Source organism: Paramisgurnus dabryanus, chromosome 1 (genome assembly GCF_030506205.2).
Source record: "Paramisgurnus dabryanus chromosome 1, PD_genome_1.1, whole genome shotgun sequence".
Classification (NCBI taxonomy): domain Eukaryota; kingdom Metazoa; phylum Chordata; class Actinopteri; order Cypriniformes; family Cobitidae; genus Paramisgurnus; species Paramisgurnus dabryanus.
The window spans coordinates 53,426,170-53,442,615 of NC_133337.1; the positions used below are offsets into that span (position 1 = coordinate 53,426,170).

Sequence of the window (16,446 nt, forward strand, 5' to 3'; positions counted from 1 at the left end):
CTTCTTAATAATGAAAAATAAAACGCAACCGCTGTGAGGTAACACTAAGGGGCAGCAGCACCATTGCGCCTCTGGCGATACACAAGATGCAACATGCGCTTTCTAAGGCCTCTGACCATTACTGCGAAGAATATATGTGAAAAGGTGACAGTGTGCGATTGGACAGCTGGGGAGATACCTAAAGGTCTAGGGTCTGCTATGCTTTCATTAAACTCACAAGCAGCAAAGACAAAAAGCCTTTCTCTTTGTCTGGGAGGGGAGCTCGTTGCCATGGAACTGGGGCAGATGGTTGCATGTGTCCGGTCACTTTGATTCCCATCTCCCAGGGTGGCGAGAGAGGGCAGAGTTAAATAAGACAGAGGCGGGCAGAGGCTGGCTGGAACAGACAGGAGAGGGCTAACAGGAAAACACAGACCAGACACACACACACATACATATACAGACACTAGGTGCAGAAACAGAGAGATGAGATACGTTCATATCTAGTTCATCTTGCTGATACTCATGGTAAGCAGCTATAGGCAGCCATTTTGAGGATAGTGTTTAAATAAAGACAAAAGGAGTGCACTGTGATTATAAAGTATGGTGGCAGGAAGTGAGAATAGAAAATATGTACAAAATTTAAATCCTTCTTAAATGCTTAAGTTAAAATTGTAGCATTTTTAAGAATCTCACAATTTTTTTTTTATTAATATTAGTTATTGATCAATTAAGATGCCTACTGCATGTGAGATTTATAAGAATGACATAATGCATATTATGTTTACATTTATGCATTTGGCAGATACTTTTATCTAAAGCAACTTGAATTAAAATGAAATAAAATGTTATCAGCATGGGAGTGAAACCTATGACCTTTACATTGCTAACGCAATGCTCTACCATTAGACCTTCAGGAACATCCAACGTTCCCAGCATGCCGCAACAAATAACCATAAACACACAACCTTAAAACGACGTGCCTCACATTTCATTTTGCTATATAAAGCAGTTTTTATAGAATATAATTTAAAGGTCATCAAAATCCGAACAGCCGAACCATTTCAACCATGTGATTGTAAATGTCAGACTCCTAAGGTGAAAATATGGACCCCTGAAGTGCAAACGTCTAACCAGCCGAAAAGCCGTTCTCAACCTATAGCCTGATTTAGCCGAGAGCGTCGAGTGACCCCGCTAGTTTCTAAATATACATCCTTCATAGCACTGACACTCAAGACCACATTAACAACCCATGAGCTGATTTGACAGCACACTCTTACTTGAACACACTGTCACCCTGGGGGACGGAGGGGGGGTTAGAGTCCCTAATTGGCAACGGCTTGTTCTTCGTGTCAGATGGAGAATAACACTCATAAACACACGCGCACACACAATTGACAGGAGTGGTTATGGTTGACACAGATAATTAATGAGGATACCGAAACAGAGAGATGAGGCTGCACAGGCAGTCCACTGAAACATCTAATGCCTCTATAGGAGCTCCTTAAAAAAACAAATCATTGATTTGGTCTTTTCATCATAGATTAAAGGCCTTGAACAAAATAATCCTTGGAATAAACAAAGGTAACAGGATGGACAAAAGCGCATTTTAGAGGTTGAATTGTATTTGAAACCCATCAAGTTCATATGCGCCAAAAAAAACAAAATGGCTGCCGTTCGCAGCTTGCTTTTGATGGACAAAATGTAACAAATGTTACATTTCCAATTCAGACAAAGATAGAAAAGCAAGTGTGATAAGTCTAGTAAATGACACAAAACAGTTCTGTGATAACTAATGGTTCCCGGGCGACTTGTAAATTGAAACAGCAGCAGAGTCAGCCACTTTCTGTGTGTAGAGTTAAATGGTAAACTCTCGGCAGGAGTCAACAATGTAAATTTCTCCACTTCTGATTTGTTTATTACTGTACAGTAGATGTGGGCCTTGTACCTTTTCTGTCGGCGGGTGACAAACCACTCGTCGGAAATATTTAGGTCTGCATCGCTCAGGTGCTTTGCGACGTGGAATTGGTACCTGTGATTTTCATCAGACCGTTCGCACCTTTTTTGGTCCCACACACCAACTTTCGCTGTTTATTTGTACCAGTTTATAATTATCTCCCAAGGATCCTTGCTGTGTGGGTAGATGCCCAACTGTGAGGGAGATGTGGTGAATCCTGACAGCTCCCGGCAACTTTTTGTTTCCCACATCGTCCAGTAAGGCCTGTTTTGCTCCTCCATTGCCAAAACACAGCGGAACAGGCGAGGCGCTGTGGTTTGTTAAGGTGAGCGTCCGAAGTTTTTTCTTAACTTTCAACCATTCTATCTGCTAGTGCAGTGGTTCTCAAACTTTTTCAGTGTGCGGCCCCCCCTTGTGTACATGCATTCCTTTGCGGCCCCCCAATGAAAATTTATGACAAATGTGCTCTAAAATGTGTTATTTTAATTATACAAAACATATTAAATTATATAAAGTAGTGCTGTTGGTTAGTAGCCCTATTTTTTTAAGGTTTAATTACACAGAATTCATGATAAATTAATGTATTCTATAAAATGTCATGGCACCATCTCGCGGCCCCCAGTTTGAGAACCACTGTGCTAGTGTTTCTATCCAAGAAATAGGTGCGAGAGATAATAAACAATATTAGTAACTTTATTTAACCTCACCCAAACTAGATACATTTGGTAAACAAAGGTTGTTTCTACTATTTTTGAAAAGATTCACATTACAAATATAGCCTCCCCTAGAACCCACACAGGACTCTGGATGGCTTGCTTTTAGAGACAAATTGGGCCTTTTTAAGTAGCAACAAATCATTTAAAGAGCCAATGATGGGGGACAAAAGGTCTCGGTCTGATGCCCAATAGTACATGAACAAAGTCAGTCCTGCCCAGATTTGAGCATCACAAGAGCAAACTGGGACCTTCATGGAGCGGATTCCATGATTATGAGACCATCTGCTCTATTGCTCAAAAATTAGGTTGTGGATGTGGATTGTGACCTCAGTAAAAAAGTCTTTTAATATTTTCTCAAATGATATAACCACAATGTGACAAAACAAGGTGAAAACTGCACAGGGACAGGGTTGACGCTCTCTCGCCCTGTCCTCGTTTCCACCTGCATTCAAAATGAAAGCGGAGCATCGCCGCTGAATATTTATGAACACGGCTGCTTTAGTAAGTGGCAACGCTGCTGCTGCATATTTATAGATGAGGTTGTTTTAGAGAAATAAGGCTCTTTTGAATTTACATGAATCTCTTGATTTGCTGGAAGGATGTTGTGAATGCATTGAAATGTCTTTCACTTGTCAAAGGTAAATGTGTCTTTGTAAAGACTGAGCGCAAGGTGTTATTAAATAATCAGACTAGAGTTTGTTCCTGAGAGGGGACAACTGAACGAGGAAGAGGTCGTCCACACAGAATGCATATCTTTGTCAGCCCATGCACACAGTGCTTGTAAGTAGTTCTGTTGTACTTGTCTGTCTTTTTAAGACAAAAGCACATTGGGTACGAAAGTATATATACAGTAGGGGTGGTTTTCTAGAGTCCAAGACTAAAGTGCATGTTTGAGCTGCCTTTATTTAAAAACATCTTGCATTAATATACCTTAACATATATAAGTGCTGTTGTTTTGTCTCAAGATGCACACCTGTATTGTTTTTTGTAAGGTTTGCTTGTAAAAACTATTCAAATGTCCTAATATAACTTAGGCCTAGTCCTGGATTAATCTAAACCCTGTCCAGGAATCGCCCCAATGCAAAACCCTCTAAGTGTATCTGACAGTGGCGGCCGGTGACTTCTTTATTCGAGGGCGCACGATGCAAAGTTCATTACAACATGTATGTAGCCCGTCATGTGTGTGGTTTGTAATTTTAAAATATGTGTTCTGTGCGTCGAGTGATCCTATGTGCATCACATGTCTTGGTCAAATAAGTGCCTATGGCAGATGCGTCTAAATGGTTTATGATAAAAGAGATGCTTGCGTTTGCCAGATATTCACATAATCTCATGCGTCTGACATGTTTTCTTGTAAAGAATTTTTTTTTATCAGACTTTTATGTTAAGGTTAAGTAATGTCACTTTAATGGCAAAGAAAAGGTTATTAGTCAGTAATTGAAATCATACTGTTATTAACCAAATTTGACTTTTGCTGCAAAACCCTCTAAGTGCATGCAAGCTATTTGCCTATAACAAAATGCATTTGGCTGCCACATTCTGGTTGTATTCAGGTTCAAGCACTTTGAGGACTTTACTAAAAAAATGTGTGTGGCGTTTGACGAAATCTGGCAACAAACCGGCATTTCTTAAAGGCTGGGATTAATCAGACATGATGTGAAATTCGAAGCATTTACACTGCAGGACCATGTCGAAAATTTTCTGAAACTATAAAATGTTCAAGACAAACATTTTATTGCAAATGCAATTAACTGACAGGCGCTAAATATGTCACGGTAAGCAATGGCAAATTCCATAATATCCTCCAAAATTTTGAAAAATCCCCCGCAAAAATCTCTCTGCTTGAAATTTTTTTGCACCTGGTTTATCCCTTAAGCACTGAATCAAAGCACATTTGTCACTGGCCTGTTTAGAAAATATCTGTCTGAGAGTGTGTTGTCCTCCCATGCAGAGAGGTAAAGATGTAGCAAACCCCCTTGAGAAAGCTCAGGTGCTTTGTTATCTTGGGTATTCAGGTTAACTCAGCTGACTGCCTCATTGTCAAATGAACGTAGCTCAGGGTCGCAACGGAAAAACAAAACAACAACTTTCTCACAAAAGCCCGTAAAGGTGCACAAACAAAAAACACCTGATGAGACAGAAGGATAAACAGATCATCAGATGATTTGATGAAAGTAAAATCCTTGAAATCTCTAGAGGTTTCTGATTGGATGAGACATCCAGGCGCTCCAAATAACCGAATTCACTGTTGTTACTATGCAACACTGGAAAGCAAATATGTTTTGAAGGCCAAATTTGGATACAAAGTCAAATTACTGTCTGATGATGAGAGCTGGTCATTACCTTCATTCTTTGATTGCGATGAAGGGCAGTTTGGACACATAACCACCCCATGATGAGTCACTCAAACCAAGAGACATGAAGAAAACGAGCAAACACACAAACAAACAAAGACCCTTTTGAAAGAGCTCTTGTGAGACTGTCATTAATTACCCCAAGGCTTTTCGAAGATCAATGCCAGGAGAGGCTGACGCTCTAAAATTTATAAAAGAGAGAAAAAATAGATTGTGGAATGGAAGACATCTATGAGTCTCATTTCACCTCCTTTTCTTTTTCTTCAGTACCATGCTAAACACGCCACATGTCTCCCCGCTGTTAGGGAAAGTTCACCCAATATTGAATATTGTGTCATGTTTACTTGCCCTCATGTGGTTTCAGACCTGTGTGCGGTTACTGTTATGTCTGGAATACCAAACGTAAAGTTCAAAATGACCATGTCTGTTAAACACAAAAATGAGAAAAAGATAAAAGTAGTGCATATGTACGGCTGCATAAGGATTAATCACGACTAATAATTTGCATATATGTGTGTGGGTACTGTGTATACTAATTATGTATATATAAATACACACATGCATATACAAGTATATATACATTTTTATATTAATATATAATTTATATAATATATAAATACTTGATATTTAAAGGGACACATATTTTGAAAATATACTCATTTTCCAGCTCCCTTGAGTTATTCATTTTATCTGATTAGACCATTAGTATCGTGCTCAAAAATAACAAAAGAGTTTCAATATTTTTCCTATTTAAAACTTGACTCTTCTGTAGTTACACCGTGAACTAATACAGACGAAAAATTAAAAGCTAGGAACTATACTCTTATTCTGGCGTAATAATCAAGGACTTTGCTGCCGTAACATGGCTGCTGGAGGCGTAATGATATTATGCAGCAGCCGAAAATAGTCCCCTTAGTATCTTTCAATAGCAGCAAAGTCCTTGATTATTACGCCAGAATGAGAGTACTGTATAGTTCCTAGCCATATCCATAGCCAAAATCGCAACTTTAATTCGGTCATAGTACACGATGTAACTACAAAAGAGTTAAGTTTAAATTGGAAAAATAAAGAAACTTTTTGATTATTTTTGAGCGGGATGCTAATGGTCTAATCAGATTCAATGGATTGTGCTAAGCTATGCTAAAAGTGGTAACGCCAGACCCGGCGATCGGCTGAATGGATTCCAAAACGGTAAGAATCAAATGTTTAACTCTAGGGAGCTGGAAAATTTGCATATTATATTATTAGCAAAATTATATATTCTTAAAATTATACATGTCTGTGTGTGTATATATATATATATATATATATATATATATATATATATATATATATATATATATATATATATATATATATATATATATATATATATATATATATATATATATATATATATATATAAATTCATATTTAAAGAAAATGTGCAGTATAGCTTCAGGAAACATGAGATTTATAGCACACTTTATAAGAACTACTTTTACAGTGTGTATTTGGTACATTAAACACCTTAACAGCAATTGCCCTTATAAAATGCTGTTGAATACTTGAAGATTTTTCAAAATATTGAAGTCCTTGCTATTGAAGTAGGGCATAGAGGTCTGAAACAACATACAGGTAAATATATCATGACAGCATTTTTGTTTAGCAAGAACCGTCACATTAATATGAAGGAAACATCCACCCTTTATGGTTCCCAATGAATTAATCACCACTTCCTCATTGTCTCTCCTTCAGCAGTCATCATTAGAGAACAACAACGATGAGAGGAGGTACAGAAAAGCATCACTGAGTCATTGGCTGGAAAGCTTCAGGCTGAGGAGGGATTTGAGGAGAGGCTCTCTCGGAGGAAATTATCTGGGCGAGGGTTATTGGAAACGGCGCGAGCTGGAGTGTGATCTGCGAGTGAGAAATCTAATCGCCTCTCCTCTCATTCCAGTCGGCCCCGTTTCTCACGTTCCTAGAAAATGGCTGCCAGCTCGCCCGAAGGCTCCTGCAGCCCACAGGCAAAAACTAGCCGCACCTGGCAGCCCGCTCACACGTCGTAAAAGCCGCTCAAAGCCCCGCCGGCCGCAACACAGGGCACGCGTACCAGCGATGCTTTACACTTCAGAACACACACACACATTCACACAAATGAACGGTACACATATACAGGGCGTTTTTATTCAGAGAGAGCGAGAGAGCAAAAGAGAGAGAGTGAGAAAGAGAGAGAAAGGAGGAGGAGAGGGGAGAAGTCACTTACTGGTAGTACAGTTAATCCTGATACAGTCTAGATGGGGGAGAAGACACAAGATGTAAATTCAGCCTTCAAGGTAATGACTGCAGACATCCAATACAATACATCGCCCACAAACTGGGGACTGACACGCAAACTAAGTGGACGGACGAGAGGCTGCTTCACTGACCAGTAACTCTCCTACGCTTTTAGCTCCTGCATGGCGATAATGAACCCCAGGTGGAGCGATTGCAGAGTCGCTCTCCTGCGTTCATGAATATTCATGCGTTCACTGTCTCATAATATATTTAGAATTAGGGAAATTTGCCATGTATTGAAATGTGATTATACCCAGGTCCATACGAGCCTCAGGGCTACTTAATATGCAGAGGTAATTGATTAATATCCTCTCTGAGTTAGCTCTGAATAATGGCAGCGGAAGCCGGAAGGAGAGATAATCTTGCCAGTAAAACAGCCGGTCCTCGCCATTGGCGCTTCTGATGCTCTCATATGCACATTTTCAAAACCAGTTTGCTTTCAGTGAGTCGAAATTGATGAAAAACAAACCATGTTCTATTTAATACCTGATGGATACGTTTGAAAGGAAGATCTCATATTTATTTCTTTATGGACATGTCATAGCAGAGCACCAGAGCTTGTCCACAGTAAGCTTGAGCCTTATGGTAGCAGAACTGGATTTCGAATGCTCATGTAGATAAAATCAGTCCAAAATCCTTAGCCCTTGACATGAGGTTCACATCCTGCCCGCGTTTGGGACCACCATGCTCATGAAAAAACATGGAAATAACTGATTTTGAGGTGTTTTCTCACAGTGAAGCTTCAAAGAAAAGCCTGAATGGATGATGTGTGTGGGGGGAATAACGTATCATAGGAATGTCTGAAATGAAAGGGTACTGATAATATGGCCATGCAACTTACAGCTACTTAAAGGTGCACTGTGAAATTTTTAGAATGATCACTTGACTGAAATGCAATATAATATACATTACTATATTATCATTGGTGTATAAAGACCTTACAAAATGAACTGTATTGTTTGCATTAAGTTAAAATGAGCCGTTTTTATCTACATACAATCCGGGTCCCCTTGCATGGAAGTTGCCGCCATGTTTCTACAGTAGCCCTAAATGGACAAACTGCTCTATAGAAAGTGTTTTGTCACTATGGGGTCTTAGCCGATGATGTTTGTCCTCTACTGTAGCTTCACTATGCGTTTTAAAAGGGAGGGGTGAGCTGTGGACTGAGCTGTTGGCTGCAATTCACAGTCTCACCACTAGATGCCGCTAAAAATCTACACAGTTGACCTTATACTGTTCAATATTATTTATCAATTATTGCTCAGAGAGTCCAAATTGTATTGTTCTTTTTATAGCTCAGGAGTAAGCTGTGCTTCATTTAACATCCTAAGACCTGGATGTCCACGTACGTGGATGTCAAATTTTTTTGTTGTTTGCACCATAATACTCAATTCTGTGTAACTGGAACCTGTTGTACACAAACATGGCCTATTACACTGCTTCATGTTCAAAGAAAAATATTTGGTTTTTAGATTTATTGGTTTTTCCTAACCCCAAAATAGCTGGTAGAAGTCTGAAAAAAAAACAAACCAAAACCCGGGTCTTAGGAGGTTAAGCATCAATTTAGTCTTAAACGTTTCTCCTAAAATTGCTCGGAAGATATAAAAATAGAAACAATGTTAAATGGTTTTAAAAAATTAAGAGGCGGTTTCCCGGACAGCGATTAGACTAGTCCTAGACTAAAATAAATAAATGTAAGAGCTGTCCAAACTAAAAACAACTTGTACTGACATATCTTAAAATACATCAGTGCCGCTTATGTTTAGTAAGGCATGTTTGTTAAAACTAGTTGTATTTTCTAATTAAACTAAGGCCTACACTGCAAAAAAAATCAAGAAAAAAAATTCTTAGTATTTTTGTGTTGTTTTCAGTAAAAAAAGATTAAAAAAATCAAATTAAGATGCTTTTTCTTGACGACCAAAACGACTCAAGAAAATAAGTCGAGTTTTAAGACCAAAAATATCAAATTTAAGTGATTTTGTACATAAAACAAGCAAAATGGGGCCAATGGGGTAAGCAAAAAAAAAATCGTGAACATTTTTCTTAAACACTAAATTCAAGAAAAATTCACAAAAAAATTGCTTAACCCATTAGCAGATTTTTTTGCTTGTTTTATGCACAAAATCACTTACATTTTATATTTTTGGTCTAAAACTAGATTTATTTTCTTGGGTTGTTTTGCTCATCAAGAAAAAGCATCTTAATTAAAAAAAATTTAGATATTTTTACTGAAAACAAGACAAAAATACTAAGAATTTTTTTCTTGAAAATCATTTTTTGCAGCGTAGTCCTGGTTTAAGCTATTCCCTGTCCGGGAAACCACCCTAAGAGTATAAAGCTGTAAAATGAACGTATGGTAAATATATAGATTAAATAATCTGAATTTGGGTAAATATAATGAGAAAGTTCATATGAAATCTTCAATAAGTTATGAATGCAGACTTTCTCAACAACTTCTGGGCTTTTTTTCTCTAAATAAATACTTTTACATTTACAACACATTTAATCTCCATTTAATCTCATTGCAATCCAGGAGAAATAAAAGCGATTATCTGTGATTTTTCTTACTTTTTGGCAAACCTACCAAATTAACATTCAAATCGTTTCTATTAAAACTCCTTCCTGAGGTTGTGCTCCCATGTGAATTTTTTTTAACACTGTTGAGAATAAACTCCAAATCTTTAAAAAGTAAACTGTTTAAAACCCACTGAAACAACTACCACTGAGACGGCAGCGCAAAACACAACAGCCTTTGTTCTGGTTGGTACTGTAACGTACACAAGCCCTCGTTTGAGTCTTTTGCTACTGTTTTGAGACTGCACCTCTGGAATGGGGAATCGATATTTCTCTTGCACAGCCAGGGTTGTCCCACGCCTGAGTGTGTGCTATGATGGAGTGCAGGACCGGGAGGAATTCAGAGCATTACACAAATCCAGCTCAATTTTTTTCCCATGAGGCTGCAGCCCGTCGCGTGTCGTCAACCGCAGCAAAAACCGTGGTCGCTAACAGCCAGAGAGCAACGTGTGTCCACCCTAACAGGAAGTGCAGTGCCCTGCAGGCCAACATGAATGATTGGTAATTGTGTTGGTGGGTGCATGTATACTACTTTTCAATCGTGCTGGAAGTTTGTATATATGCCACATGTAAGTGGACACGTTAAACAGCAGATTGCTTGACACGCAGGCTCTGTAATTGGAAACAAACGGCATAGCGTGGCACCGTTCGGAACTGCAGCGTATTTCTACACAACATTTGTGCCGAGAAACACCTGACATAATGTGGGCGGACAGAATGCAACCAGTTAAACTGCTGATGTTCACAAATACTTAACGTGAACCAAAGCTGAACTTGTGAATAGCAGTGCTGGTGCTTTATAAATGAAGCATGTAATATTAGTATGTGCAGTGCCTTGTGGGTAGAAGAAATGTGCAAAGGAGATGCACTGGGAGGAAAAATGGGTTGTCAGTAGTTCACTCGAGTGGAGAATGCGCAGGAGTAGACTGAGGTATATATGAGTGTATATATAATGCAGATGTAGTACAGTGTGGATCAGGGCAGGGGCTGTGCACTCGCTGGTAGGGGAGGTCTACAACGTGCTCATCTGGGAGTCAGCGCTTGGCCGCAGACTCTGGCCTTTGAAGGTGCTACATCCTTCTCTTCAATGCACAAACACAGCAAAGGAATTTGTGATGTCTGTCAGAGTGTGTTTGTATGTGTGTGTAGGTTTACTTAGCCATACAATATGGACAAAAATGGGGGTGTCCCTTATGTGTCAAAATTATAATTATAAAATATTTCTAGTAATTATAATAAACTTTACAGTATGTAAACAATATGTACGTCCTATTTAGATAGCTAAGTAAACATGTGTATGTGTGTGTGTACAGGTTTGGCTATACTTGTGAGAGCCAATTTTTTTTAAATCGTAAATATAGTGAAACAGGTCTTGTAAGGACATCTAGTCTTCCAAAATGGTATGGTAGTATATAGTAAATATCTTGTAAAGTAATGCATCTATAGAGAGGTCCTCACTAATATAGCTTTTCAGGCATGTTTGTGTCACCTCATTAAATGTAGTTGCACAAAAAGTATTGGTAAAAAGTCATTGACGTTCCAAATACTACTATTTTAATCTTACCCAAATATATCGGTGATCTTTAGAAAAAAATTATGTCATGCTATGCATACAAATTTGATATCTATACTGATAACTATCCATGTAAGCACTTTAACTGGGTGATGTACCTAGATTGACGGTGAGTCGGACACGCCCTCCATCCAGCTCCAGTCTCAAAGTATCAGCAGAGTTACGGGATGTGGTTGCCATGAGAACACCGTAGGCACGCTGGGAACGGAACCGTAGCGACACATCCTCCGCCTCGGTGTGCATCACCACTGGCAACTGGATCTTCATAAACTTACTGCCATCATAACTAAGGATAGTGGCATCTGAGAAAAAAAGAAAGAGCACATTTAGTAAACACTAAAATGTGAAAATGTTGGGCATTGACAGCAGCTCTGTGGCTGATCATAAACCCCAGGGCTGATGGTGACAGATGAATAACTGGTTACTAAAGATCTACAGCCAGACGCCGGGATTCTCTACAGCATTTCATAACAATACTGTTCATCAGCTCTGCTCATTCTAACCAGAAGATAAATGCTATAAAACAAAGAATCGTTAGGCGTCGGGGTTTTATTTGTTCATTTTATTGCAAAGCAGCGTTTTACGGAGACGCCACATAATGTATTCCTGCTGAGGGGCTTCTGAGGCTCTGTTACCCGCCGTCCATTTCTCTAATCTGTTTATTTATAACACAATTATTTTATCACAGAATTCAATTTATTGGGCGGGATCTCAAGTCGTCTCGCTTGCAATGGGAGATACAGTAAGATGAGGTCTCCGAGCGACATGAATAATCTCAGCAGCTGCTTAGAGATACAAAGTCCAGACAGAAGCATGCGCCTCTTTATCACCAATAGGATCTATGATAACTCCATAGACTGGAGGGTGGGGCAAAGTGACCTTTTTTAAACAACTACATCTAGGACTAACATTAATGACAGAAAACAACAGATTGCTCCCTATAATCCTTTATATTTATGCAATCAGTCGATGTATTTTTTCAGTGTGTTTCATAAAATTCAAACCCTTGGCTGTTGCAAATGCAATTCTCTACTAATTGAGCTACAGGAACAACACAGTTACGCATCGAGTCACATCAAAATAAAAGATTTCATACTGGTGTAAACTTTTAGCACAGAAGTGCTGAGTATGTAAGTTTTGTTAGAAAAATAGCTATAAAACACATAATGGTTCCAAAGATGAACTAGGTACTGTGTACGTGCCCGGAAAATTTTGCAGCATAATGGAGGCTGAGCACATCTGCCTCTGCGCAAAGACCGGCCTCAGCCACAGGACAACATCTGGCATTGAACCAGTACAGAGACATCACTTGCTTGTAAGGGAGCTGTGGAGATGATGAAGCTCTGGGCTAACACCAATTAGGCTGCCCTCATCTTTATACATCCAGGCACACACACACACACACTTCCTGTAATTTCTGTGCCTGTCTCGTTTCAGCCTCCCTTGTTTCTGTTATGCTGTTGCCGAGCCCGAGAGCACAACAGAGAGAGTGAGACGACAGAAACAAGGCGAAGACAGGAACAAAAGTATGATAGCATGCATACTAATCAGCACAGGGATGTACATTCAACCCCTGAAGAGTGTGTGTATGTGAGCGTAGCCAATGGATAAGATAATGTATTAATGTTGCAAAAACATATGTCTGAAGTCTTGCGGAACAAGCCATACCTTTTAGCAATAACATGGCAGACGCGGTTTGTTTCCCAAATAGACACAATTATATCTTTCAATATATATCTTGCATAATCTGACAAAACTAAATGTTATGTAAAAATCATTTAAATATAGCCTACATTTAATATTCATTATATTTGAGACTATATTTTGTCTCAAAGGTGCTACTTTACAGTTTCAAAGTTTCCAAGATGGTTTTAATGTGACCTTCATATGATGATAAGTAAAATTAACAATTTTAACATCTGGCTTTTGTAACAAATTAAATATATTACTATCAGTAGAGGGTATGCAACGTCACTTTTCCACGTGACCATGCTGGGGCTCGCCTTGGGACAAAACATTCAACAAAATGGCTGCTTTTCATAGCGGCTGTTGGGAAAATGCCAGTAAAATTGCCTATTATCAGCTTAAATTGAATTTAATTGGCCTAAGGGAAGAGGTATTTTACACTTAAAGCCATGTTTTCAGATTGTTTATGGTGAAATAGAACGCTTTTGACTGAAATTTCGACATATGTGGCTGCCCCGAGAATTTTCGGGTGTTTGTGTTTCACCTCCCACCTCTACAATGGGTTTATAGGTGCACTGGAACAATCATTTCTAAAATGCATTAAACTTTCGTTAACAAAGACGTGAAACTCACCGAGTGGTCAGGGGTGTTCACTGATATGCTCACACAAAAATCGCTGCAAAAGATGCTTTCCAACAGCTGTTTTAGCATTCGTTGTTAACTTGTGGACCTATTTTTCCAAACGCCTCACACCCGTACATTCTTCCGCTGAGAGCTTGAATAATAGACACTCCACCCCAGGTGGTGGCGCTAATCCGCCATTGCCAATAGCAAGAATAGAAACAAAGTTCCCGGCACGGAGTAATATCGTACCTCACAGCACATCTAATACAAGTCAATGGAGTTGGCAAAAACTACGATAAAACTCGTTGGAATGCGTATTTTGCAGCGATTTTTGTGTGAGCATATCAGTGAACACCCCTGACCACTCGGTGAGTTTCACGTCTTTGTAAACGAAAGTTTAATGCATTTTAGGAAGGATTGTTCCAGTGCACCTATCAACCCATTATAGAGGTGGGAGGTGAAACACAAACACCCGAAAATTCTCAGGGCAGCCGCATATGTCGAAATTTCAGTCAAAACCGTTCTATTTCATCATAAACAATCTGAAAACAGGGCTTTAAGTGTAAAATACCGAACTTGTCCTTAAAGTGACATTGCTTTTCCTGACATATATGTTTGTCTTGCCTAACACTATTAAAACATCCCACCTTTGTAGAACACAAGGCTCATCATAATGGATGTTTTTTAATGAAGACTCACTGACAAAACTTTACAATTACACAGAATAAGAGTATTCATTGGTGTATTTTTTATCCCAAAATTTTACATACCTGACATATGGCTACTGCTACTGATTAAATTCTCCTTTGAGTGTTTTTTGGAGTCTGGAAAAAGACCACTCCACATTTTTGTTGAATCTGTTAGCACAATCGATCACACAACTACTTTTAGACCCATTTTAGACATGTTTTTCAAGCTATGCTAATGCTGTTGCTCAGACTTTTTGCCACTCAGTGGGCGTAACTGCAGTCGCTTTCGTGAAGATGATGTCACGTGCCTCTATAGGGGGATATGTAATGCTCAATAGGGCCGCTCTGGAGACAGAAATCCTGCATTTCAGTTAAAAGAACCAATCATCGATTGATAAAGACTGTCCATGCACAGTAACGCATGCACACACAGTAACGCATGTGCTTATACGCAGTAGCAAAAACAACCTGGAAATGAGTGTTTTTGGGAGCAATTTCAGCTAAAGATTTAAAGGTTTATATTAAGTCACCAGAAATGTGTAGTTTATTTTTGCATGAGATTTTAGAGATATCTGTCTTTCCCCATTCAAGTAAATAGGACTTTAGTCTTGCATGACTAAAATATATGCCCAACATGGCCACCAAGTGGACTTTCCTGAAGGGAAGGAACCCATATAAGGTTGGTAAAATGCAGAATATGACTTTTATGTGCCAGAGCTGACATCCAAGACTAAAGCAACAGTACAATACACTTATTACATTTATGTATTTGACAGAACTTGCTATGCCTCTACGAGAGGGGTTCTGAAACCTCCTTCCAGGGGAGAAAAATGTCCAGGGCCCTCTAAAATTTTGAATGGTTACTAAGCATAATCTTACCCCAAAGCATAGGTTTACACATATTTTATAATGACAACAAAAACACATTTGGGTGATTCTCGCGAAATTAGACTTATGAGGTGTGTTGAAACATTTTGATAAAAAAAGTATATCAAAATAAGTTACAAACATTTCTTCATGTACTATTTTGCATATGATTTCAAATGACATCACACAACCCAAGTGTGTGTTTTTTTCTCCATATTTAAGGGGAAAATTTCATTACCGCAATGTGTCCATGACTGGATTTTGGATGAAATATTTATAATTAAAAAATATAAAAAATAAAAAGCTTCAGTGCATGTTGTACTATAAACATTTACAGAAAAGAACATGTGGTATTTGGTGATCACTGATAAATGTAGAGACAATAATAAGGAATATAAATGTGCCCAAGACGAATTTTCTCATCCTCCGCAACAATTTTCAATCATTGTTTAAGCCCTCAAGGAACTAACATTTAAAAAAAAAATAGTTGGAAGGGACATAATTGACTGTGACACTTAAAATGGCTAGCAGGTAAGCAGTTATTTTTTCTCTCCAGATAAAAGTTGAAATTTTGTTTGTCATAGTACCTACTGTAGACAATTTTTTAGTTCTCATTACCGAAACATGAGAGTGTAAATGCATATATTTAATATTTATCATCAGCGTAATGGTAATTTTTGATAATAATAATCTACAAATGTAAATAAATCAATAGGAAATATTTTTAAATCCTCTAAAAAATAATGGTTATAGTAAGTTCAGACCTTAATCTTATACAAAAAAATAGGCTTCAAGGGCTTTTAAAAAATTCTGATTTTGGACACCTTCTAAATCTGGATTTCGTGAGAATCACCCATTTTCTCCTGAATCACGTTAATAAAAAATGTGTTTTTAACTGTGTTTTTAATAGGGTTGTTTTGATCAAATTACATTTTGACTCAACAGTTAAATATTTTTATATCATTTAAAAAGCTTTCATAAAATTAGCAGTATCAAGACTGCTATGGTTCTTAAATTGGCTTCATATGTAAATATCCCCTTTCTTAATATTTCAACAGAATTATATAATTTATAAAAAAAAATTACAGACCGTTGGCTAAACATTGAGGAC

At 38.2% G+C, this 16,446-nt stretch overlaps 1 protein-coding gene across 18 annotated transcripts in view; it reads right to left on the reverse strand.

Moving 5' to 3' along the window:
• The window catches only part of nrxn1a (neurexin 1a), a 199,813-nt gene that overhangs the window by 81,355 nt on the left and 102,012 nt on the right, over positions 1-16,446 (reverse strand). For 12 of the 18 annotated variants that reach the window (XM_065242293.2, XM_065242289.2, XM_065242286.2 and 9 more), the window contains 2 exons: positions 11,568-11,771; positions 7,252-7,278 (listed from right to left, as the gene is read on the reverse strand). In XM_065242293.2, the coding sequence (XP_065098365.1) occupies positions 7,252-7,278; positions 11,568-11,771 (231 nt within the window). The remainder of the gene's footprint in view (positions 1-7,251; positions 7,279-11,567; positions 11,772-16,446) is intronic. The other 6 variants (XM_065242301.2, XM_065242302.2, XM_065242300.2 and 3 more) reach the window with 1 other exon arrangement.